Source organism: Typha latifolia, chromosome 11 (genome assembly GCF_019914945.1).
Source record: "Typha latifolia isolate L0001 chromosome 11, TyphaL0001v2, whole genome shotgun sequence".
Lineage (NCBI taxonomy): Eukaryota > Viridiplantae > Streptophyta > Magnoliopsida > Poales > Typhaceae > Typha > Typha latifolia.
Genome location: NC_133096.1, coordinates 887672 through 913175, shown reverse-complemented (window position 1 = coordinate 913175; position 25504 = coordinate 887672). Strand labels below are relative to the sequence as shown.

Below are 25504 nucleotides of genomic sequence, written 5' to 3'. Positions count from 1 at the left end.
TAGAAAGAACTCTTCCTTGTCTGCTGTCTAGTTTTTTCTCATCAACTGAGCTGAGGCATATCACTTATTTAATAAAGAACTCTATGACATTGTTTGCTTCCTTGTTCCAAGTGCATTTTTCTGTACATGGCAATCTTCTCAGCCCTTGAGTACAGGAAAGACAAACTCATTTGCTCTATTTAGTTGTTTCCTTTAGGACCTTTACATTGTTTGAATGTCAACAAAGTGAGCTTGTCTTTTGGCCTCATAGTTGATTAGTACTAATGTTATGCTGATTTCGGTAAAACAATCAAATTGAAATCCTGCTTTTCTGTGATTTTTGGCGCGAAATTTGTGACAGTCACTTGAATCTCTCTTTCTTATTGCTGAATACTTTTGCCTCATTTTGAAGTCTTTGTATCTCATGGAAACATTTTATGATCTAAGAAGGTTTAGCTCATCCTGTAGGTTTTAAAGTAAGGTATGTCTCTAAGCACATAACTAATTTGGCTATGTAATTGTAGAAAAATCAGTAAAAGAGTAAGAAACCCAAAAGCATTGGTTGGTTCAATTTAGTGCATATACTTTTCTTCTCACTTGATTATAGTCGATCATCATTTTACTTCATCGGTGGATAGAGTAACCTATGCTTAGGAGTTGGAAATAGTTATTAAATTATGATTAGTTTTAGAGTGTTTGACAAAAACACTGAAATTAGAAAGAAAAAATTCTGAAATAAATCACCCTTAACTTAATACTAAAAAAGATTTGTTTTACTGTAGCTATTTTTAAACAAGGCATTTTACTTTTAAATAGAATTGATAATAAGTTCACAATTTATATGTAAGTTAACGAAATAAAGCATTAATCTTATCAGCAGTTTATGCATATAAAATGTTGAACTTATGGATGAAATGCTGACAGATTTAGTTTGTCTTAGTCTTTTTTTATTGTCATATATAAAATACTGATCAGAGTTTTATATCATAAGAAGACGCTGAAGTTGTCATATATTTCACAGTTACAGTGAAATAAACCTTTGTTAATATTAAGTTTGGGGAATAATCTATTTCAACAAATAGACAATTTGGGGCCAAAGTACAATTTTTTTTAAGTCAAAGTTTTGGATGGGGACTGCAACCTCTAACAATCCCACTTGGGTTTGGTAATAGCCTCAAAATGTTAAAAACATTAAAAAAAATTTATATTCTTCCTTGTCATAGGAGGACCACGAAGAAAAAAACAAATAGTATCTTAAGTAGTGGCCTATGTGTGGGAGTGACCCTTGTTTCTCACCTTATCCTCAAATTAAGCATGGCCATTTGTAATTAGTGAGTGTTAAATGATGCATTGTAACCATCAGTGCTAATTTAAAATTAATGGTGTCTCCCTTAAAAAAATGTGATTGAGATTAGACCCAGAAATAGTTATCTATTTTTTAGGGTTAATTACATGGGCCTACTTTGAAGAAATCAAGCCCATATTTGACTTCTCGAGTTCATGGGGGCAGAATCTTTTCTCAAACGGATGTTGTGCTTTGTTAGTTCTCCACTCACGTCCAATTTTGATTGTCTTCATCCTGCATCAAAGGTATATAATGTCATCCACCAACCAGCTGTAGCATAGTTAGTAGATATCATTCCCATAACCAAGGAGGTTATATGATTATTCGGTGATGCTGTTAGCTTGAACCTAAATGCCTCTATATCTACGAAGGGTTGACTTTTTGTTTAATCCATATCTAGTTATGTGTTATAAATAAAATACATTAAAGAGTACACTCTAGTAGATATGCTGACATAAAGAAGTAAGTTTACTAGGTTAGCTTACAACCAGTCGCGATTTAACATTTAAAGATACAAAGTTTTGTGATTCACCTAAAAGTTGAAGGTTTTGATCTTTAAATTTATTTATCTAAGTAGGTGATTTTTAGTTGATCTGAATTTTATGTTGACAAGTCAAATAAACAATTGACGGAGTTAGTGATTTATTATTGTTATGGTTGCTATTTGCTAACATGATTAGTGACATGGGTACACTTACCAAATTCAAAATATTATAGTATTTTAGAGAAATTTTAATAAATATCAAGAATCATTCTCTTTTAATAATTTATATGAATTAGACCTAAGCAAGCGAATAAATGAAGAACTAACCTACTTGGGGTACATTTTTTTGTACACATATCCAATTTCTTTAAAAACTCCAACTTGGTTTGTCTTCTTTAGACTACAAAGATGGGTAGATAGAAGCAAACAAGGTGAAGCCATTATAATTTTTTTTTTTTTAAATAGGAAGAAGATAAGTTAATTAATCTACCAGAACCTCTCAACTCCATCATCCTTATCTCCAATGTCTTATTCTCTCAAACTTTAGATCCAATGTTTCCATGCACAATCTGTTTCTACTTCTCTTGCAGAGTATTTAGACAATTTGCTCTCTCCAATGATAGCAAACATGTTTCCTTTTGTTGGTGATTAGTATTTTTTTTCTTTTGATTTTTTTTAAAATTTTCTTCTTTCCATATTATTGTTTATATTTCCTATAACAAGATTGAATATTTATAGCTATTCTTCATTTTAAGAAGTAAAAGAAGTAGTGTTCTTTTACTCCCATTATTTGTAAGAATTATTATCTTGAACCATTTGCTAAAGGTACTTATCATTGCTATTCAAAAATACTTTTAATGTTTTCATGTGACAAGAAAAAAAGATTGATTAAATACACTCTTTAGAAATTTTTAAAAATTAACTGCAATTAACATGGAATAATAGGCCTTTAAGTAGTGTGCATATATACCAACTACCAGATTAGGGAATTCTCTTTTTCTTTCAGAAAATATTGGAGATTAGACTCCAATTAAGGCTTTATTAAGATAATAATAAATGTACAACAAAAGATTAAACAATATGCAAAAAAATAAAATTTGGAATTATGATTGGCTGCTAAATTATGTGCATTTTTTTTTTCAATAGAAAGGTTTATCAGATACCCTAGATTATACGGTGCTCTGGTGAAAAATTCATCAAATATTAATCCTAATATTTACAGGGAATTCAATCTCATAACTTCTATTATAAACTGATAGGATACAACCACTAGGCTACAATGATGATCTGTCTATTATGTGCATCTGAATTAAAGGAGGAAAAATTGAGGAAGTCTGAGGAGGTGAAGTATCCATTAAGCTACAGTGACATGTGATATTTAGCTCTTTGCTATGTGTAACTAAAGCATCCAAGATTTGAAGTCATAGTTGAGTGCTTGAGCAAAATACCAGCACATGTTTACCAAATAGTTAAGTTAATTAGTTTGGAATTTGGACCATCATTAATTCAATTGCTGCATTTAGAACACATAGGACAAGTTGGCTTTTTTCCTCTGACTCTTGACTGTAATTTTTTTTATAAATACAATAAAAGTGAGTTGCCAAATTTAATGAAACTATTTTTTTTTAATAACACAAGCTTTTAGAATATTTAGCGAGTTAATATATTATTAGAGCGAAGTTCTTTAGTTTAAATCCAAAAGCTATGCTTTTAGATTAACATGTGAATTAATAGTGCATTGCTATTAAATAATACAAATAAAAAACTTGTTTACTGTACGGAGCGGCAAGTAGTATAATAATTTTATTACATTTCTTTAATTATGATAGAAAAATATGTATAACTTATCCCTCTAAAATTAAACTATCATTTTAAATTTTTATTTGTATCACTTTTACGCACTAATAAAAAGTAGAAAGTAAAGGAATAGTCATTTTATACCTAAGATATTTATAATCTCATTGTTTAATTAAATATAAATTTTCTATCCATATTTTTAAGTTAATTGAATTTTTTTTCTTTCGTGATCGTATATTTAAACGAAGGTATATTGTGATAATTAGATAATAATAAATATTTGAGAATTATCATTTTAGATTGAAGAAGATAGAAGAAGTTGAAAGTGCATTTTATTTGAAATTTGAATAATATGATAGCATAAGTAAATTTTAATATTTATTACGGTGAGAAAATTTTCTTTAACATTTTTAAATTTATTTTATACTTTCTTTATTTGGTTGGATAAATAAGTTAATAGTTTCACATTAATCTAAATCTAAGTGATATAATAAAATCACTGACAATGATATTTTATAAATCACATTCTATATTTTATCTATTTTATGATTCGCACTCCGTTTTTAACAATTTTGTAACTTGACATTTTCGTTTTCTCTATAATTCTCATTATTTTGATTAACTAATATCGATTAAATTATTAAAATATCATTACTACTATTTTTTCTCCTATCTGCGTGAAGAAAGCATGAGTAATTTAAGTATTTATAAATTATTTTATATATTATAACAGAATATTCGTTTACTAGTAGTGTTTAAATTAATGGATAATATTAAATAAGAATTTTAAGAAAAAAAAGTAGGGATCAAGTTATAAAAATCTCAAAAATCAATTGTGAATAATAAAATAGATAAAATATAGGATGTGATTTGCAAATTTCCTCTTTCTAGTTTCTATCAATCTATCATTCTCCACTCCTTTTCATACCATCCAGTTAACCACAATCCAATGTTATCATCTTTGACTATGATTGGCTATGCACAATTATTTTCAAATGGGTCCCATGGAATGTGACCAATCTATAAGAATAAAACTTAGAGATAGAAACAATTGGCCCAATTGATAGAGAATTTGTGATAGAGATAAAAAAAATTAAAATAAAGTATAATACAAACAAAGGTAATATATATTTTAAGCAATATTTGTAGTTATGATCGTCTATCAGATGATTAAAAGGGCTCATGTTGTATGAGTATTACAGTTAAAATCTCGACAAAATTAAGTTTTTTTCATATTTCTCAACAATATATATATATATATAGCTTATTTGTAAAATATCATATTACAGCCTATTTGCTTTAAATAATAACCACTAAATTTTTATTTTTTGCACTTTTATCCTATTAATATTCACCACTTATTATATATAAAGGAATTAGTTATTAACTAAACTATATAGTTAGTTATAAACTTTTTATCTAACAAATTCTATTTATTAGTAGCATCTAAAGTTTCGTCTATTTAAAAATTTATTTACTCAAATAGCTTACACTTTAAACTTAATATGTTATGGACATATCAACTATTATGATTTTCATAGAAAATGATAAAAAAATTTAATATTTTATGTTAGTTTTTATATTTAAGATAAACTATAAATAAATTTTATATTTAAGATAAAATGTTGAAAAATTTGCCTTACAATTCACCAATTTTTAGTGAGATTATGATCAAATTAGACATTTTTTTTACCAAAATAGATTATCCTTCAAAGTTATTACCATTTATTGTAGCCCTAACAAAATCGCTCTTTGTTTTTTAAAATACTAATCATTTCAGCATTTTTAGCGTCAGACAATTTTTTTTCTTAACTAGTAAAAGATTATTTTAAAATAATTTATATACATAAAACACTAATCAGTTCAGTATTTTAGGATCAAACAAAAATGCCAAACTAATCATCATTTTTTACTTAAGGATAAAATGTTTATTAATTCAACGTTTTTGTCAGGACTAAAGTAAACTAGATCTCATTTGGTAATAAATTATATAGAGTAATCTATTTAGGAAAAATTGGAACAGGGATATTTTGGTCAAAAACTCATTTTTAGTGGCCTTCTTTATTTGTGACGTGTCAAAATAGACTCCTTTTAATAGATAGTAAGTTTGGATAACTGGCCGTGTAGGTAAATAAGTTTGTGAGGAAGGCTATTTTGGTCAGAAACTCGTAGCATATTTTCCCAGGCTTCACTTTTTTTCGGAAAGGACCCTACTTATCGCTAGAATAAAAAGTACCTCCTATTCAATTGGGCCCCACAAAAATAAACCAATCAAAAGCGTGGGTAGAATGATATCCGCACGCAATATTCGTTAAAGAATCCGCGCCATCTTACCTTCCTCCGACGCTACGGCAGTTAAAACCACCGCCTTTCTCCCCCAATCCCCTCTTCCATCTCTCCCCACTCTCTCTTTCTCTCTCTCCTCCCTCTCGAAATCCTAACCCTAAGATTCTACAGATCCCTCCTTCCCCAGCCTATCGTAACCTTAATTGGGGCCAATGGGGACCGAGGCGTCGTCGGCGGTTGAGATCTCCGAGCCGCTTCTGACGTCGGAGGCGGTGGCCGAGGAGATCCCGCCGTGGAAGGATCAGATCACCGTTAGGGGCTTGGTGGTGAGCGCGATGCTCGGTACGCTGTTTTGCATCATCACCCACAAGCTTAATCTCACCGTCGGGGTCATTCCGTCGCTCAACGTGGCCGCGGGGCTTCTCGGGTTCTTCTTGGTGCGGAGCTGGACGGGGTTTCTTGAGAAGTTGGGGATCTGGACGAAACCGTTTACCAAGCAGGAGAACACGGTGATTCAGACTTGTGTCGTTGCTTGCTACGGGTTGGCTTTTAGCGGTAATGAGAGAACTTTTTCTTTAGTTTAATGATTGGGCTTCTGTTTCTCTGTTCTTGATTTTTTTTTTTTTTTTGGTTTGTAGATTTTATGCTGCCCTTGTTGAATCCAATCGTGTGGGTTTAAAATTTTCTTTATGGAGAAACTCATCAAAAACATGTGGATTTATTCTGTGACCAAAATCACAGATTGATTTTACCAAGGGCATAATCCATGGTGTTGTATTTGAATTATATCAGAAAAGCTTGTTCTTTCTTGTAAAATTCAGCTGGTGGGTGTGAATTATACAGGAAAAGTTTTTTCCTTTTCTTCTTTTTTTTTTTTTTGACAAAGTCTGATCTTGGGGGTGCATTTGATTCTTTTCCTTTTATAATGAGTTCTTTCATTGTGGGAATTCTTGTTGGGGCTTGGAATCTCTCCTTTCCGTTTTGCTATCTATAAATCTTGGGGGTGCATCTTGCGCTGTTTCTTGTTTGAATTTGGTATTCACGTTATCCTGAATACAGCCGATGGTAGCATGTTTGGCACATGTGGTTCCATGTGGATGAATGTTTCTGGTTGTTGGGCATCTCATTTTAGCTAGTGAGTCTCACATGTTAGAATATTTTCTTATGCGATTTAACTAGCTTCTTTTGTATTTGTGCGTGGGTTTTTGACTTTAGGATGTAGAATCAGTAAATTAAGTGGGTAGGTGAAAAAGATAGTTTTTTAACTGTAGCTACACTTCGTTCAATTCCTTCAACCTTACCTTGACTGAGATGTTGGAAACCACTGTATGCCAAACCTAAGGTTTGACATTAATATTTTTGGTCCCCTGTCCTAGGAAGATGGGTTGCCATTAGATTTTCAGCATTTCTTTGGATTTCAATTCTTATTCAATTATGATGTTACAAATTTTCAATAGAAGTCTAGAACAACATTTGGTCTTGTCTTCTTTTTATTGAATTACTGTATGGGGGCTTTCTGGGGATTTCTGGGGTTTTGTACTTCATTACCTTCACAATCCAGTATACTGGTCAAAATTGTTGTTTGTTTTATGCTTGCATAATTAACAAGTTTGTGTCACTCACTCTGGATTACTAGCTCCCATGTCACTTTTTAGTGGAATGTTATATCAGTGATTTACCAAGTCTATTGCTTTGTTGGTAAATGGAATAGCAAATTGAATGAATGTGATAGTTTAGCTTTTATATAGTAGCATTTTAGTTGTAGATGAAATTTATTAATTTTACTTTCTAGCAAGAACATCCTAGTTGATGCTTAACTTTTTTTAAAGGTAGAAGTCCCGAGAAGAAACATTTTTCTTATTTAAGTGTCTCTTTTCACACATAATTTGGACATGCATTAACTTCTAATCCTAAATTTATATTAACACACTTATTTTAAGAAACTATAGCTTATTGCATATGCTTTTATCTAGAAATCTATTTCTTGGTCATCTGTGTTCTCTCTGTTAAGTTCAATTTAGCTATGCTTATGCTACTTTTGGTTGTGTCTTGAAAGGACTTGATGTTCTATTCATTTTATCTTGCTGCAATGACCTTTAAATTAGGTATTATGAACTGGTGACAGGAAAATTCTCCCCTTAGCAAGAATTATTGCAGTAGGATAACGGCTAGGAGGATTTGAAAGGCATTATGGCATTAAGATTTCTGAGGTTTAGCCAAGGCTTTAGCTCAGGACCCCACTACTCGTCGTATTTGGTTTGGTATTGCTACCGCACATGACTTTGAGAGTCATGATGATATTACTGAGGAACGTCTTTATCAGAACATTTTTGCTTCTCACTTTGGGCAGTTAGCAATAATTTTTCTGTGGACGTCTGGAAATCTGTTTCATGTAGCTTGGCAAGGAAATTTTGAGTTGATCACCAAAATTAGAACTCTTATTGATCATGGGCTTTTTTTGCTTTCTTTAATTCTGAGCTAATTTACCTTTCCTATATAACAGGCGGCTTTGGTTCATATATGCTCTCAATGGATCAGAGAACATATGAACTTATTGGAGTAGATTATCCTGGTAACAGGGCGGAAGATGTTAAAAATCCTTCCTTGGGTTGGATGATCGGCTTCATGTTTGTAGTTAGTTTTCTTGGGCTTTTCAGTCTTGTTGCACTACGTAAGGTATGAACAACTATGCCTTTGTGGATTATTTTTACTTTATGGTTGTTAAAACTTGGAATTTATGTGTTCTTTGAAGAGTTATCCTGCTCTTGTATGAGTTATTAACTTATTATGTCTTCAGTCTTGTTGCACTCTCTTTAGTCTTGTAGAGACTTTGTTTTACTTCTTTTAACACCTTTGGCTTCTGAGATTCTTCTTCTAAGTTTACTTATGTCACATATCCCTTAATGGGAAAACACAGATAAGCCTCTTTCAGATGAATATTTGCAATGTTATACTTGTTATGTGCCTTCTTCTTTAACCACCATTTCTTTTGATTTGAGAGATTCTTCTTGATTACTTGTAAACTTATCTTGCCATAGGTGATGGTAATTGATTACAAGCTCACATACCCCAGTGGAACAGCCACAGCTCTTCTAATAAATAGTTTTCACACTAATACCGGAGCTGAGCTTGCCGGGTAAGAATACATGAGTAAATTTGCACTCTGTATGTATATTAGTGCAAGATGTTACCTTTTACAAATTTATCATTATTTTTCCCTTGATTTATTCTACAAAATTCTGGCTATTCTGTTGTAGTGTCAAATACAATAAGCTTAATTTATTGTCTTATTTTTTTCTCTAAAATTTTGGTTTGAGTGTGGAATCCTTATAATTTTCTAAAGTTGCACCTTTAAAATATTAATAAGTTCATACAAAACCAAAATGTGTAATGGATAGTGTTAGTTTTATTGGAGAGTCTAGGAACAAGTGCATCTACTTATTCTTTAACGCTAATTAGTTAGTTGGATTATAGTAAATAATTTGCCTGAAGAAAGTTAGAAGCTCTAGAGGAAGAATGAAATGAGTAGTTTTCTAATTGGAGTATTGGACTATTAATTAGTATGATATTGCTGGGATCTATAAACTTGCTTGGTAAAGAATCTAGGATGCATTTAGCATTAGCAATATCAATGTAAATACTGGTCTAAGATGGATGTGCAAAGATGTTTTTGTGTCTTTACAATGTGTAATGTTTTTTCTCTTCTTTTTGCACTTATTTCCAAGTTCATTCACTTAAATCCATGCTCAAAAGCTAGACAGTTTTCTTTTTCAAGTAAATTAACTCTTTTGGTGTCCTGCTGCACAAAGATATCCCACACATGATTAGTAATGCCGAAAACCTTTTTAATAAAATAAATAAATAAATCATTTTCCAAACTTTTTGTGTTTATTGTTTATACTGTAATTGCTTTTGGTTTTTTGCTAATACCTCATGAGATATATTGCAGAAAGCAAGTTCACTGCCTTGGAAAGTACCTTAGCATCAGTTTCTGCTGGAGTTGCTTCAAGTGGTTCTTTAGTGGTGTCGGGGATTCTTGTGGATTTGATAACTTTCCTACACTGGGTCTTGAAGCATTTAAGAACACGTAAAAATCTTCTATCATCTTTTTCAGTCGCTCGTTTGTTTAGAGAGGAAAATCGATGACTAGTTTCTTTTTACTCGATCTCTCCCAATATCTCATCCCGCCCTTTTTCTTTGGCAAGTTTTATGTCGGCATGGCACATACCGGCGGCAAGGAAATCCTTGACTCTATATATACATACAGTTAGATTTTTCTCATGACCAAGTATGTTATTTAAGTAGTTGTATATTTCTATCTTGCTGTAAATCTCCTTGCTCTTAGATGCAAATGATTGTGATACCCAGGATGGCCGTATAGTCAGTTCTATCTTAGTTAGCCGTTGACTGAGCCAATTCTCATTGGCAGCAATTCCTGAACTTTCAGTTCTATCAATTTCCTAATTTCAGGGTAGTGGTAAATTTGGTTTCCTAGTTAACGTTAGTCTTTTAGGATGTCACTTAGTGGAATGGTAAGCTTCCCATTGGACTCAAGGGGCCATTTGTCTGGGTTGTTGAAACAGTCTCTTCAAAGTTGAAGGTAAGGTTGCATACCTCCATAGAACCCAAATTGGTTAATTTTGGGTTTTCTTTCTGGATCTTTTTCTTTTCTCATTGAACTATTTTCTTTTGTAGTCATAAATTTGCTCTAGATGTCTGTAGAATAGGCTGCTTCATCATAGTTGTCTAAATAAGTCAATAACAGAGTTGCATCAGTACCTCTTCTAATTAGCAGGCAATTGAATAAGAATACACATCTTATTCAGAGATAATCTTGTTTAACTTATGATCAACGACATTTTTCCAAGTAGGAAGACTTTATCTAATAATTTTTATTTTCCCTTTTTGCAGGTTTTATTTTGACTTCAGTCCCACTTACATTGGATGTGGCCTTATTTGCCCACATATTGTTAACTGTTCTGTTCTTCTTGGAGCCATTATATCCTGGGGATTCCTATGGCCATTCATCAGTAAACGTGCTGGTGATTGGTATCCAGATAACCTTGAAAGCAATGACTTTAAAGGCCTCTATGGATACAAGGTAATTTCTAGAATCATTTTAATTTAAGATAATAATCTAAGGAATTGGAAAGTTTATGAAATAACAGAATTTTCTAGATATATCTCATGATTTTCTCTCTGAGTCATAGAATAAGATGAAAAGATATTTGCATGTGAATTTGGCATAAAGTTTGGCAACTTTTCTTTTCAATAGAAAGTTAGAACATCACTGTCACTTAAAAAAGGAACAGAAAGGGTATTCTGGTTAATAGAAGAGGTTGATTTAGCAATTGTCCTAGCATGCTAAATTTGCTATTTTTGTATCAATCCATGAAGAGCAATAGGCTTGCAAGTTTGTGTATATATATCACTGCTATTTGCTTTCTTTTCTGAAGATCTTCTTATCACTTTTCTTATAAGAATTCCTTCATGTTGGGTGTCAGTAGCTATGTAGACAATATTCCAGAAATCCCCCAAATTGAAATTTGAAGTGTTTAGTTTTATTTGATCCAAACATTTTAAGTACTTATAAGACATAAATCTACCATAAACTGTGACTTCATGTGACAGTCCTAGCAAGTTGGATCAGTAGCATGAGGTCCACAATCTTGCTCCCCTTCTATGTCTACCGTCTTTTCTGGTATCAAAACTCCTCCTTGTAGTCTCTGAAAGTGACTAGAAAAGATCAAGAAATATCAATTATTAAAACAAAGTACTCCAGTCAGGTTCTTTTTGATAAAGTATGGACATGTCACGTACTAAACACTGGTATACTTTTGTTATACCAATATAACTGGGCTTCTGCATGGTTTCTGTATTGAATTTCTACTATTATGTTTCTTTTGATGAAGTTTCTTCTTCTGACCGTATGTCTCTATGCAGGTTTTCGTAGCCATATCTCTTATACTTGGCGATGGTCTTTACAACTTGATTAAAATAATTCTCATTACTGTAAGAGAAATCTGCAATGCACGATCAAAAAGGGCTGATCTTCCTGTTATATCTCGAGGTAAACATATCTTTACTTTTATCCTTCCAGTAAGCTATCTTATGCATCAGTGAGTTAACGACCTAGAGATATGTTACTAACTCATAAGCACTGCACTCTAAACTAGAATACATCAAGTATTAGTTTGTATCATCTTATCCCCGCTTTACATCTTCTATTTGACACTCTTTTGGATTTTAAGTAATTGATATTCTAAAGTAAGTTCTTTATATACTTTTTCCTGAATCAGTCATCAATAAGAACATCTCATGATTCAAGGTTCAACGAGTAAAGAACTTTTGGACCTTATTTGTGGAGAAATCTCATGGGTTTGTCAAATACGTAATTTAAAGGAAGGATATTTTTTTTCTAGAATTGGTAACAAAGGGAGAAAAAAAACCTATAACAGGTATTTAGATTTGTTTAACTCATGTTATTCCACCAGGTTGCTATAAAAGATTCTTAGCATGCACCAGTTCTAGTCTTGTTTAGTGCAGTCATTAAAATTCACCACTACTTGAGGAACAAATAGAGGGACAATGGTTCCAAGATTCTGGTTGGAACAAAATTCTCCGGGAAAAGATTTCCACTTTTCTTCCAAAGGAAACCTAATCGTTCAGCAAAGAAACTGGGAATTGAAATTGAAATTAATTCTCATCTTAGAAATGCTTGAATGACCTGTTTGATGATTTGCTTGAATTGTTTCCAGAAGCATGACACTCAACTGCTGAGATTTTCTTCAAATAGTTGATGCAGTAGGTTGCTGCTTAGATGCATAAACTATCTCTCCTTCATCACTTTGATTAATCACTACTATGACCTATCTGAAAAGAAGATTAATTGAACTTATGTAAGTAAAATGCTGAGCCCAAGTTCCAAAATTTGAATGAATTTTGTGTTAAACAAAAATTAGGGTAGAATTCACATTGGAAGAGAGAAATTTGTCGGCCACATGCCTATAGGGAATTTACCTACTCACATGTATGTCTATTATTTTAGCACATCTACCTTTACTTTATACCTTTTTCTTTCATCTTTTGAGTTAGAATCGTCAGATACACTACCACTATTACCTTTCTCATTTCTTCTGTGGTAACCTTAGAGGCTTAAGCCCTTTTCTTCCATTATTATTGTATCAAGCTAATAGTCAAGCACTCGAAAAGACTGTTTAATATAATTTCTGTAAGTAAATTTTCCTCATCTGTTGATTAGTTTCATCTACAGCTGATGAGAAATCTGAACACCTAATGGAAGAACAGCTTCGGAATGAGACATTCATAAGAGATGGAATACCTTCCTGGTTCGCAGCTTCTGGATATGTTGGCCTTGCAGCCATATCCACTGCGACAATACCGATGATCTTCCCGCAGGTCAAGTGGTATCTAGTTCTTGTATGCTATATCGTTGCTCCTGCACTTGCCTTCTGCAACTCCTACGGCACAGGTCTCACTGATTGGAGCCTTGCTTCCACGTATGGAAAGATTGGACTCTTCATATTTGCCGCACTAGTTGGCAAAAATGGTGGTGTGATTGCTGGGTTAGCAGCATGTGGCGTGATGATGTCCATAGTGTCCACCGCCGCAGATCTCATGCAGGATTTTAAGACAGGCTATCTCACCCTCTCCTCACCACGGTCCATGTTTGTGTCTCAGTTGATTGGGACCGCACTTGGATGTGTTATTGCTCCTCTCACATTCTGGCTTTATTGGACTGCCTTTGATATAGGATCTCCAGATGGTGTATATAAAGCTCCATATGCTGTTATTTACCGAGAAATGGCTATTCTAGGTGTTGAAGGCTTCTCAGCATTACCAAAGCACTGTCTAGAGATCTGCTGTGCATTCTTCTTGGCTGCAGTATTGATCAATCTCTTGAGGGATGTGACACCGAAGAATGTATCACAATATATTCCAATACCGATGGCAATGGCAATACCATTTTACATCGGAGCATACTTTGCAATAGACATGTTCGTCGGAACAGTCATTTTATTTGTCTGGGAACGGCTGAATCGTAAGGAGGCTGATGAGTATGCTGGAGCAGTTGCATCTGGTCTGATCTGTGGTGATGGAATTTGGACCGTCCCTTCTGCCATACTCTCAATCTTTAGGATTGACCCACCAATTTGCATGTTTTTTGCACCATCAGTTACCAGCTGAAAGTTAGAGACAGAGGGCTGGTTTAGGGGTCTACTTGTCACCTTTGTTTCCAAGCTATCATGTTAATATATGTAAATTAACAGTGTTCCTTTGTTTCTTGCAACTCTGGTGTCAACTTTCCTGTCTTTGGAGTTGTGGAGTAATTTGCTGTTGTAACCTTTGGAAGAGATCTTCCAATCCATCTTACAATACTAAGAAATCCAAACTTTATATACTCTTTTTACACTATGGTATGATATAATTTCCTTTAATTTCTTTCTCTTTGAGAGTCCTTTATTTTATCTTGGATTGCACCATTGTTGCACTTAATACTTTACACAGTTCCACTAGCTATCCCATTTGGATTGTCAAGTTATATGAATATGGAATAAAGTAGGAGGCCTTTTTACGCCTCAGAATTTTTTTTTAATATTTATGTCTACCAATAAAGGAGGCTTTGTATAATTAAACTGTGACATCATAAGTTAATAGTAAAATAATTAAATTATTTATCTGTTTATATATAAAAAAAATTGCTGAATAGTTTATTGATTCACTATTTATAAAATAATGAATAATTTAGCATTCTATTAGAGGAAAAGAATACTCTGTCTTTATCACATAGTATGCTGAGTACTCTATTTATTAAGCATTAACTACTCTATATATGAGCCATTAAACTGTTTAATATTTTATAAATAAAATGCTCACTAGTTGAGTGGGTTCACTATTAATTTATGATAAGATAGACAAAATAAGCCTCTCTTTAGTAATAAATTTCTTTATTATCCATTCTGATAAAAAAAAATATATATTTTATGCAGCCCATTTTTGTTAAAATCTCATGAAGTAGGAATCAATCAGACTAGGATTTTTTTAAGGCTTTCTATCTGATAACCTCTCTTTAGTAATTAAATTATTTCCAATCTTTGCCACGTGTCCTTTGTCACCATCTACGTGTCTCCAACTCACACCCATGCAAACACCTCTACAGCCCTGCACCGCTTTGTTCTTTAGATTAATATTCAATTCCTTGAGAGTTATTCTCCTCTCCTCTCCTCTCCTCTTCCAACTTCTTGATCTCAAGTAACTTTAAAAGAAGACGACATGGATTTGATCACCAACTTCATGAACTTGGTTGCACCACCCACTGCTCTCATAACCCTCTTCCTCTTCGTCCCTCCCTTTTACTTCTTCAAGCTCTTCCTTTCCTTCCTTGCCTCCCTCTTCCCCGAAGACATCACCCACAAAGTTGTCCTCATCACCGGCGCCTCCTCCGGCATCGGCGAAGTTGGTCAATCCTACTTCGTACCTCTTACTTCTACACTGGCTACTGAGCTAATTATATACTACTCGTAAAGATCTGCATGTACTACTAATAAATATTTTTGATGCGTTTAATTGTTTGTATAGCAATTGGCTTATCAGTATGCAAAGAAAGGAGCCGCCTTGGCTCTTGTGGCGAGGAGAGAGGCGAGCCTCCGAGAAGTCGCCGATAGGGCGCAGGACCTCGGCTCGCCGAACGTTCTTGTTATACGGGCGGACGTCGGCAAACCGGACGATTGCCGGCGGTTTGTGGAAGAGACAGTTTCCCACTTTGGTCGCTGTAAGGGAAAATCATCAGTAATTCTTAAAATTTTCTCTTCATCTATATATATACATATATAGGAATAAAGAATTTTGAGTTTGATGTTAGTTTTCTTCTTGGATAGTGGATCATCTTGTGAACAATGCTGGAATATCCAACATCTGCTACTTTGAGGAAGCTTCTGACATTACCAATTTCACCCAAGTCATGGTACGACTGCTACAGTTAACCATTTAGTTGATATAAGATATTAAAAGAATAATTATATAGGACTTATAAGCTAGCTGCTCATGTATGGATTAATTTTTTTCAGGATATAAACTTCTGGGGATCAGTTTATCCGACGTACTATGCTCTCCCTCATCTCAAGAGGACAGGAGGGAAGATCCTCGTGAACGCGTCGGCCGCCGGGTGGTCGCCGATGCCGAGGATGAGCTTCTACAATGTGAAGAACTGCCATCGGTTTTAGTAGCAGCTTGAATAGTAATGCAAGCGTTGCCATTTGTGATTATATTCTTGATTTGTTTCATTGCTTGATGCAGGCTAGCAATGCAGCATTGATAAACTTCTACGAGACCCTGCGGATCGAGCTCGGCAGGGAGGTCGGAGTTACGATTGCGACTCCGGGATGGATCGAGTCGGAGATGACGAAAGGGAAGCATCTATCCAAGCATGGAAGGATGGAAGTGGACCAAGAATTGAGGGATGTAAGCATGCATGCATCAATGTTCTTCCTTTTCTTTTCTTTTCTTTTCTTTTTTTCCTGCTGTTTAGTTTATTAATAGTTAATTACAATGAGATCACTCAACTATAGACCATGTATAGTAGTCCTTTTCATTCAAAATTTTGGAATTTTTTTCGAAAACACCTCCATTTTATTTGTGGGTCTACGAGAAAATGGGCAATTAATACTTTGTTTACGAGCAAAACTGAAACCCTGGCTGTTTTTTTTCTTGGCAGGCTCAAATCAGTCTGTTCCCGGTGGTGCACACCGAGGAGTGCGCCAAGGCAATGATGGATGCGGCCTGCCGCGGCGACCGGACGGTGACGGTGCCGGCGTGGTTCCGAGTGCTGTACCTGTGGAGGGTGTTTGCACCTGAGGTGTTCGACTGGTGCTACCGTATGTTGTACGTGACGAGGCCCGGAGCTCACCACGGCGAGTCGCCGAGCAAGAAGCTGGTGGACATGACCGGAGCTAAGGAGTTCTTGTATCCATCCTCCATCAAGTCTCCTGAGATCAAGAACGAGTGAAAGAAGATGTCTATTTTGGGGTCCTCTACTAGCTTCAAGTCGAGTTTTGAGTTTGAAGTGCAGTGTAGTACATATGTTATGAAAAATAGAAGGAATTAATGGTTGGAGTGATCGTCACGCTTTACTTGTGTTTGTATGATTAGTGTTTGTTAATTATCTGGATAATAAATTAGGGAAACTCATCATCATATGTTTTGATTTTTGTGTTTTACTTATTTTTTATCATATAATTATTTATTATTTGACGCTTGAATATTAAATCAGTACTTCTGTTTAGAACGTTTTCCTTCAAAAAGAAAAGGTTAATATATTGTTACTTTTTAAAAGAGAGTATAATTTTTTTTATTTTAATATTGAAATGTTTCCTTGAGGTTAGTAAAATTATTTTGTATTTATAGTTAATTTAATTTATTTATAATTTTGGATTTAAATCAGAATACTACCGGGAAGTAATCAGAAGAAATTGGAAATTTAATGATAGCTGTTTGTTAAGAATATTAATATTAAAATATTTAAAACTAAATTAAAAAAAAAAAAAAAAATATATATATATATATATATAATATATATTTTTGGTGTAAAACTAGACCTGAGCGTTCTTCGGGTCGGGTTTACTCCAAGCTAAGCCCGACCCGCTACTGTTAACATCTTATATACTAGTAGCTAAAGTCAGGCCTAAGCTCCACCAATATCCTAAATTATCATAATTTTTCATATATATTTTCTAAAGTTTTTTGGCCCATAAACCCTTATTTCGTTATCAATGTGAGTACTTATATGAATGTTTTGGAGGGAAGAAGAGAGAATAAATTTTTGTTGAGTGAATATAGATTTATAAGATATTATGTTAGTTATGTCGGGTTGGGTTTATCAAGCCCAAGCCAGGCTTGATTATAGATCTAATCTCGTATTATAAGCCAGACTTCAATTTTGTTGGATTCAAACTCCGATAGGATTTTAAATAGAAAGGTAATTTAATTATTCATATTTGGTCTATAATTATAATCAGACTATGTTTAAATTCAACTATTTGGAGGGCATTGTAGTTTAGAAATAGAATATGTTAGACATTCATATATATATATATATATAATTAATTGAGTTGAATTGAGTTGAATTGAGTTGAATTGAGTTGGATTTACTTGCTAAAATTGGATGCATTCATCTGATTTGGCAGTGGATCATTTAGTGAACATTGCTGATATCGAGTCTCTTTGCTTGTTCGAACAAGTCAATGACATTGCAAACTTTAGAGCTATAATGGTAACTCATTCCTTCTTTTTCTTGAGTTAATTACAGTCTTATAGATAGAACTATTGCCCATTTTAAAATAGTCAAAAGATTGTGATAATTATAAAATAGCTCGACCACCAACACCTCCTTGCCACCTCCTCCAACCCTAAATACTCCTTCATGACCACCACCGCCGCTGCCGCCACCACCATTGCCAGCACCACCTCCTTCGAATCCTATGATCACCACCACAGCAACAACTAAATACTCCACCGCCACCACTAGTAGTCATCTCGAGAAATTACTTTTCTTCTTGCTTTAGCTTGAGGAAGGAGATGAGCGCAAAATTATCTAATTTTTATTTTTTTTCCATCTTTATGATGCTAATTAAATCTATTTGAAAACAATTTAACATTCAAGTGCTTAGAATGTGACTTCTAGTTTATGGTAGGCTAATATATGAGTTTAATTGTATATTTTTAAAAGTCTAGAAGATTATTTATACATTTTTATAATACAACAGTAGAGTCAGTGGCAAGCAATTATTATATTAGAAAAGTAATATTTTCTAGTGTAATTCTTGCACTAAGTCCCCAGGAACAGTGGATAATTTGACAAAAGCCCATCTCATGTCATGTCTGTAAATAAATCTATCATCGTGGAACAGGATGTTAACTTCTGGGGATCGGTCTATCCAACTCACTTTGCGATCCCTCACCATAAGAAGACTGGCGGTCGAATTGTTGGGATCACTTCAATCGCAGGATACAACTTTATCCCAAGAATGAGCTTCTACAGTGTAAGTATTACTCTGCAGTCAAAATGTTTGTGTTTATGCTCCAATGACGTCAAATTCTAATTTTATACGTTAATATGAATGCTGTGGTATGTCCAATTGCAGGCAAGTAAAGGAGCATTGCTTAACTTCTATGAGACGATACGGGTGGAACTGGGACGTGAGGTGGGGCGTCACCATCGTGGTTCCTGGAGTGATCGAGTCTGAGATGAGCAAGGGGAAAGTGTTTTCAAGGGAAGGGAGGATGAAAGTGGACCAAGATTTGAGAGATGTATGCTCCTGAACTACTCTATTATTTCAAATTCATTTTCTTCATAACTTGTTGATAGTCTGTGCAGTTATAAGTTATAACACAGTTGCACGAATTAATTCTTTATGCTATGATAATTGATTCCAAGTTTGCGTAGTTATATTATAGTTGCAACAAATAAATGTTGATAGAGCAAATGTTGTTTTTGACTTTGGGTATCAAAGATCAAGTTGTCATTGGTTCCGGGACCATCTGGTACTTTTCCTTTATATATTCTTGCTTTAATATGAGATGAAGCAATGGAAGATCCTCTAGATTTTTTACTTCAGTGTATTTTGGCAGCCGATAAATAGATTATCACATGCTACAGTTGAAATTTAAGCAGCCTTTTAAAACTAAATTGCCAGTCAGATTAGGAGTTGCCAGGTAACTGAGTGTAGTGAAGTCCCCATTTTTCAATTATGAGGTATTATAGGACCCATATTCTATGGACCATAGATTGGTCAACTAGTAGAGCAAGGAGAAAGGAAGGATTATATAAAAGAGGATATGTTGTTAAGTCATATTACCAACTCATTGACAAGCTTATTGCTCGGTCTTTGCTTTGATTGTATTAGTGCCCTTCTTACACCTTTGCAAAATCGATTTTTGTTGTTCTCCTTTTGTAATGTGCTTTATTTATGAAGGTGATTCTTGTCACAATACTCTAGAATTACGTGGGTGGTATATCTTTTTAATCTTACACTTGCAGTCACAAATTGTCATTCTAATGAGTTGCAAACCACAGGAATTTGTTTCATCCCGCACTAAATCGCATGTACCTTGAATATAAAAGTGAAATGTATTTTAATATCCCACACTTACCGTATTTTATTATCATCCCATACTATACCAGAAGAATTTGCTGCAGTACTCTAGAAATAGTATCTTTTCCTTTGATTTTTTCTATTGAAAAACCTGTTCTGAAGAAGGTGTTTCTTTGTTGTTGTCAATACTATTCTGTATGTAATGCATGTATTTGTAGGAAGCTGGAGTTTTTAATTGTATTTTAAATCATTTTAGGGCAATTGTAAGATTAAAACAATTTTTTTAGCCATATAATCTTGGGAAATTTTGTTTTGAAATCCAGTAAAGGTTTGGTCATATAGTTTAATAGTTTAATTGTATCACTTCTCATCAATATTGTCAATGAAATAGCTTTATCTAATCTATCATTTACTTTCAGGTTGTGCTCAGCACTGTGCCGGTAGAGCGTACCGAAGACTGTGCAAAGGCCATCGTCAAGGGTGCATGCAGGGGGGCCGGGTATGTTATTGAGCCGCCATGGTTCATCTCACTATACTTCTTCAGAGTCTTTCTGCCTGAGATTGTTGGATGGAGCATGCGACTGTTGTACATGACCTTGCCTGGGGCGCCCACAGCCACAAGTGCTCTTACCAAGAAGTTGTTGGATCTCTCTGCTTCGAAGGATTTGCTCTATCCTTCGTCGATTGTATCGCCGGAGATCAAGGCTGGGTAAAATCCTCACAGAAGCATACATATGTTGAAGTAAAGTTTGTACATAAGTTTTCTTGATGTTCCTATTCTCAGAAGTTTGCTGTTACCTTTGTCAGCACTCCAGATGAATCAAAATAAGTATGGATGAGACATAACCAGTGCAAACCATATTACTGTTTACATTGTTAGAGTTCATATATCTCAAGGTGGATGCTCTCTTCTGACTACTTCTAGAGTATAAAAGAATAGAACTGATTGATTTATCCACTGAATAAGTAGGGTCGGTTGGAGAGTTCGCATCTAGCAAACTGCGTCCTGGGATGTCACATTTGAGACAGCTAAGGCATTGGAACTTTTACTTGCTAGAGGTGAGATTGAATGCTTTTGGTTGCAAGTGTTTCTACTCATCTGTGAGAAGGCTTGGCAGGACTAGCCCCTCCTGTCCTTTTATTAGTAGTTGGCTATTGAGTTGAATATTGTGAGTTGTGACATCTCTGTTAACTCTTGTTAGCAAGTGTAGCTGCTTCTGCATATAATTGAGTGTGATGTGTGAGATGCATCAGCTATCAATGTATTGATGTACTGGTCCAAACAAGGAGGTTAATAGTAGCAAAGTGGAAAAATTAATCAAGAAATAGTACTTAGATGGTATTGCCATTGTCAAGTTAGGAGATCAAATCATTGCAGCTAGCTATAAATAAAGGGCCATAGATCTCGTGCCACCACCACACAGAGCACACTCAATTGCCTTCAAATGGATTTCTTGAACTGGTTTCTGAGTGTTGTGCTTCACATTGGCACCCCTGTCTTCCTCTTGATCTATCTTCCCCTTTCCCTCTTGTGGAAGATGGTTGCATGGGTGTTTGTGAGGGCCTTCAGGAAGGAGGAGGACTTGAAAGGGAAGGTGGTTCTTATCACCGGCGCGTCTTCCGGCATCGGCGAGGTTAGTGATACTCTTCTTTCTGAGTAGAAATCCTGTACTTCTCTCTACCTTGTTGAGTATAAATGTTGACTTGTTCTAATGTAAGGTTTGTATTTCTAAGGCACGTAAAGTTCTTGCATCTTCAATATTGGATTAAAATCTATCTGCAGTCATATGTTGCTAATAGACTGCCATTGATGCAGGGTCCATGGAGGGAAAATATAGTAGGTCCAGGATAGTCTGATGAAGTTCTATATGAATAATATTTAGTTAATGTCTCGAAGATCTGTTTCACTTTAAACAAGAAGTAATAATCACAATATGATATGCGAAGATGCACGCAAATTACAATATTTAACGTTAGAAAAGCATCATGAAACTTCTATCTGAGATCAATTAGTAGTTATAAAACACTTGCATACAGACACTTCAAAACACTTGTATACATACTGTCTATCTCAATGTGTTATTTAAGGTTGAAGATTGCCTTTGTGACCTTCAAAACAGCAGCAAATCCAATCTTTAATGAGGTAGACATCTACTATATTGAGCCATGAAGACCTCATAAATTTGGTCTCCCCTAACTTCTCCTTTGAACAATCTCTAAATAGATTTTTTGGTCATTTTTGGTCTCTAGTAGTGCCATATTTTTCTCAGGACTTCCTTTTTATAAAGTAAAAAAATAGGCTCTAAAAAGTCTTAATTTAGAGACTACTTGGACTAAGTAGATGAATCTTTTGTTCTTCATTTACACAGATTAAATCTCGTTCTAAAGCACGATAATTCGAACAGAAATCTCGCAACACTATTCTTCAAGCTAGAACAACTCTTATATCATAACAAGGTTCTGCTTTTGTATAAAGTTATCAATATATATTGGACCATTACAACCAAACGTTAAATATTTGGAACAATTAATTATCTAATATGGTATCTAAGATAGTGTTTCTTGAGGAATAAGTTGAACAAGGGTTGATTAACGAGGAGATATGTTAAAAGACATACATGGCTGCATCTTTAACCTCTTAGCAAAATAGAATAACAGTTGGTCCAGTATATAACAACTGAAGCATTCGATTTACTTTATTATTTAACATTTGATGGGAGTAATCTGGTATCAGCTGAGCATCATTTGCCTTGTATATCCCCATGTTCCTTGTCCAAAATCTTCCACAGAAACTAGCTTATGAGTATGCTAAAAGAGGAGCATCCATGGCTCTTGTGGCAAGGAGGGGAAAACTTCTAAACACTGTCGCAGAGGCCGCCCGCGGTGGCGGTGCACCGGACGTCCTTGTCCTTCCGGCCGACATTTCGGATGCCGACGAGTCAAAAAGGGTCGTCATGGAAACTACTGCTCACTTTGGCCGACGTGAGTAACAAATATTTGAACTTATACTAAATAATTAAACTGTCATTAGATTTCTAAGAGTTTTGAGTGATATAATCCTTAAATAAACTCCTCTTTTTTCCCTCTTGCAGTGGATCACTTGGTGGCTAATGCAGGAATTTGCTCCGGAAGCCCTTTTGAACAGATCACTGACATCACTGCATTCACCAAAATCATGGTAATAAATTAGCTATAAACACTAATAAATTTCCAATAGAGCTAGTCAATGCTTCCGGTTCTTATAATTAAGTAGTGCACTTTTACTCTTAGTAGTTGGTATAATCATCAATAGAATTCATAAGAACTAAATTTTTTTGAATTATATTGTGATGAAAGATTGAACGATTCAGCATTGCAAATGTTATTTTTATTATTATTATTCTCTCAGGATGTGAATTTCTGGGGATCCATCTATCCAGCATACTATGCCCTTCCCCACCTCAAAGCAAGCCGTGGGAAAATCATAGTGAATACGTCAATGGCTGCACGAATCCCAGTTCCAAACACGAGCTTCTACAATGTAAGCAAAATACCTTATAATTTTATAGCAATTTACGGTAGTCTAAGTAAGCGGCATTTACTTGTGGAATAAGTTCTATATAGGTATAATTATCCTCGTCTGTTATACTTGTATAGAAGAGATTATACCGATATAATTTATTATGATGTTTCTTCATAAACTAATATAGTATATAATTATTATATTTGATATGACATAAAATAAATAAAATACTCACTCTTTATAATGAACCGATGAAGAGAAAAAAAAGAGGAAAGAGAGAGTGATTGAAATGATGTATTTTTATGGGTGAAATAGTAAATGATTGTTACTCGCTATACTATACTAGTATAAGGAGGCTTATACTAGAATAAATAAAAATTTATTCTACAAGTGAACGAGACATAAAATGTAACCTTTGCTTGTTGTTGATGTATATTAATTAGGCAAGCAAGGCAGCATTGATGAGGTTCTACGAGACGGTGAGATCTGAGTTTGGATCCGATATCCAAATCACCATCCTCTTTCCTGGTTATGTGGAGTCTGAGATGCTCAAAGGGAAAGGTCTTCATAACGACGGCCAAGTCGTCCTTGATAAGCCGGGAAGATATGTAAGTTGTCATACTTTTGGTATATATATATATATATACTTTCTAATCTAGCTTCTTGCCAATACACACACAAAATCCTACTTTTGAGGTACATATTTAAGAAAAGAAAAGAATATAATAGAATAGAAAAGAAAAAAAAACTAGGTGCAATAGTTATTTTTTCCAGTTCAAATTATGTGAGGATAATTAAGTCGTTTGACGTATATCTTCATATTATCTTATTCAAGGAACATAGTTTTTAAAAATATTTTTGTTAGTTATCTAATTATTTAAAACAAAATAAGAAATAATATCTATTATATTTTTATGTGAAATTTTAAAAAGGCTTAATTAATATGTTCGTCTAGGGCCTCAAAATATTTTGCAGCACTCCTAAGCGGAGATCATAGAGACACTATTAAATTTCTACTTCTTTCAATATATATAAACCTACTTCTCTAACTATCTAACTATTATTATGTTCATACACAAGTAGATATATCTAGAATTAATGCTCATATAAATGACCAAGTAGTAGAAAACTTATTGATGACATCAATATATATATGGTAGGTCGAAATGGGAGTTCCGGTAGGGCGGGCGGAGAGGCTGGCCAAGGTGGTGGTGGATAGGGCATGCCGCGGCGACGAGTATGTGACATGGCCATCATGGTATGGGCCATTCCACATAGTCATGTCTCTTGCCCCAGAGGTGGTCGACTTCTTCCATTATCTCCTTGGATAATAACTTGGAGGGTTAATATATATACTTTCAAAGAAAGATACTAAGCTCAGATGGATCTTGGAGACAAAGTAGTAGTTGTTGTGTTTAAGCTTATAGTTGATATATTTTATGTATATTTCTTTGTATTTTATTTGGTGTTTACTTTCTTGTTCTTTGGACAAGTATTAGCATGGTAACATGCAAATTAATTACTGTTTGGTTATTGAAGTTTTAGATTAAACAATCTTGTGCTTGTTCACATGACATCTGAAATAGGTGTAGAAAATATCAATGCTCTTGTAGCAGCAGTTGTAGCTTTTTTTAAACTTTCTTAAGAGATAATTACACTTAAAACTGTTGAACTATTGCCTAATTTTGTATACTCTTTTAGTACATCTATTTCATAGACTATCTTAATATCTCTTATCTTTGGATAATATAAATGGAAAATGTCAAATAATTATTTTACTCTAAAACTTCTCTCTTTATTTTGTTTATAAGATAAAATAGTATTTAGAGAGTTTAAAATTGGTGATGCAATATTTTTAACCAAAAAAATATTTAGGCATATTTAACTTTGTTTTGGGTCATATGTATTTTGCCTCCCTGTCTAAAATTATTATTATTTTTTTATAATTTACTTTATAACTAAAATAAAAATTTTAACATTTACTTGCGGAGTCGAGTAAA

At 34.1% G+C, this 25504-nt stretch overlaps 3 protein-coding genes across 4 annotated transcripts; all 3 read left to right on the top strand.

Moving 5' to 3' along the window:
- Window positions 1-5947: 5947 nt before the first annotated feature.
- LOC140797375 (probable metal-nicotianamine transporter YSL6) lies at window positions 5948-14358 on the top strand. Of its 2 annotated transcripts, none has more exons than XM_073150756.1 (7): window positions 5948-6446; window positions 8395-8567; window positions 8930-9027; window positions 9841-9978; window positions 10803-10992; window positions 11835-11961; window positions 13165-14358. In XM_073150756.1, exons 1-7 carry the CDS (start codon window positions 6104-6106, stop codon window positions 14097-14099), a joined length of 2004 nt encoding a protein of 667 aa, XP_073006857.1. In that variant the 5' UTR covers window positions 5948-6103; the 3' UTR covers window positions 14100-14358. The 2 variants fall into 2 exon arrangements, with proteins under 2 accessions (XP_073006857.1, XP_073006856.1); XM_073150755.1 differs by having other exon boundaries at window positions 5956-6446; window positions 13153-14358.
- Window positions 14359-15185: 827 nt separating this feature from the next.
- LOC140797684 (11-beta-hydroxysteroid dehydrogenase A-like) lies at window positions 15186-20861 on the top strand. The gene is given in 10 exon segments (XM_073151308.1): window positions 15186-15368; window positions 15492-15684; window positions 15791-15876; window positions 15980-16111; window positions 16209-16373; window positions 16627-16913; window positions 18760-18949; window positions 19052-19114; window positions 19116-19217; window positions 20422-20861. Coding segments are annotated over 10 exon segments (1695 nt in total). The 3' UTR covers window positions 20716-20861.
- Window positions 20794-25058, top strand: LOC140797257 (11-beta-hydroxysteroid dehydrogenase A-like). Its single transcript, XM_073150559.1, has 6 exons — window positions 20794-21636; window positions 22792-22984; window positions 23095-23180; window positions 23391-23522; window positions 23948-24112; window positions 24665-25058. The coding sequence occupies exons 1-6, from the start codon at window positions 21448-21450 to the stop codon at window positions 24833-24835; spliced, it is 936 nt and encodes a 311-aa protein (XP_073006660.1). The 5' UTR covers window positions 20794-21447; the 3' UTR covers window positions 24836-25058.
- Window positions 25059-25504: the final 446 nt, after the last annotated feature.

What these genes read in the sequence shown, in the direction of transcription:
- LOC140797375 (XM_073150755.1), top strand. Translation starts at nt 6,104, where the DNA reads ATGGGGACCGAGGCGTCGTCGGCGGTTGAGATCTCCGAGCCGCTTCTG. An exon ending in CTTGAAGCATTTAAGAACAC is followed by an intron (nt 9,979 to 10,802) that starts GTAAAAATCTTC and finishes CCCTTTTTGCAG; the next exon opens with GTTTTATTTTGACTTCAGTC. An exon ending in AAGGCCTCTATGGATACAAG is followed by an intron (nt 10,993 to 11,834) that starts GTAATTTCTAGA and finishes GTCTCTATGCAG; the next exon opens with GTTTTCGTAGCCATATCTCT.
- LOC140797257 (XM_073150559.1), top strand. Translation starts at nt 21,448, where the DNA reads ATGGATTTCTTGAACTGGTTTCTGAGTGTTGTGCTTCACATTGGCACC. An exon ending in TACTGCTCACTTTGGCCGAC is followed by an intron (nt 22,985 to 23,094) that starts GTGAGTAACAAA and finishes TCCCTCTTGCAG; the next exon opens with TGGATCACTTGGTGGCTAAT. An exon ending in CTGCATTCACCAAAATCATG is followed by an intron (nt 23,181 to 23,390) that starts GTAATAAATTAG and finishes TTATTCTCTCAG; the next exon opens with GATGTGAATTTCTGGGGATC.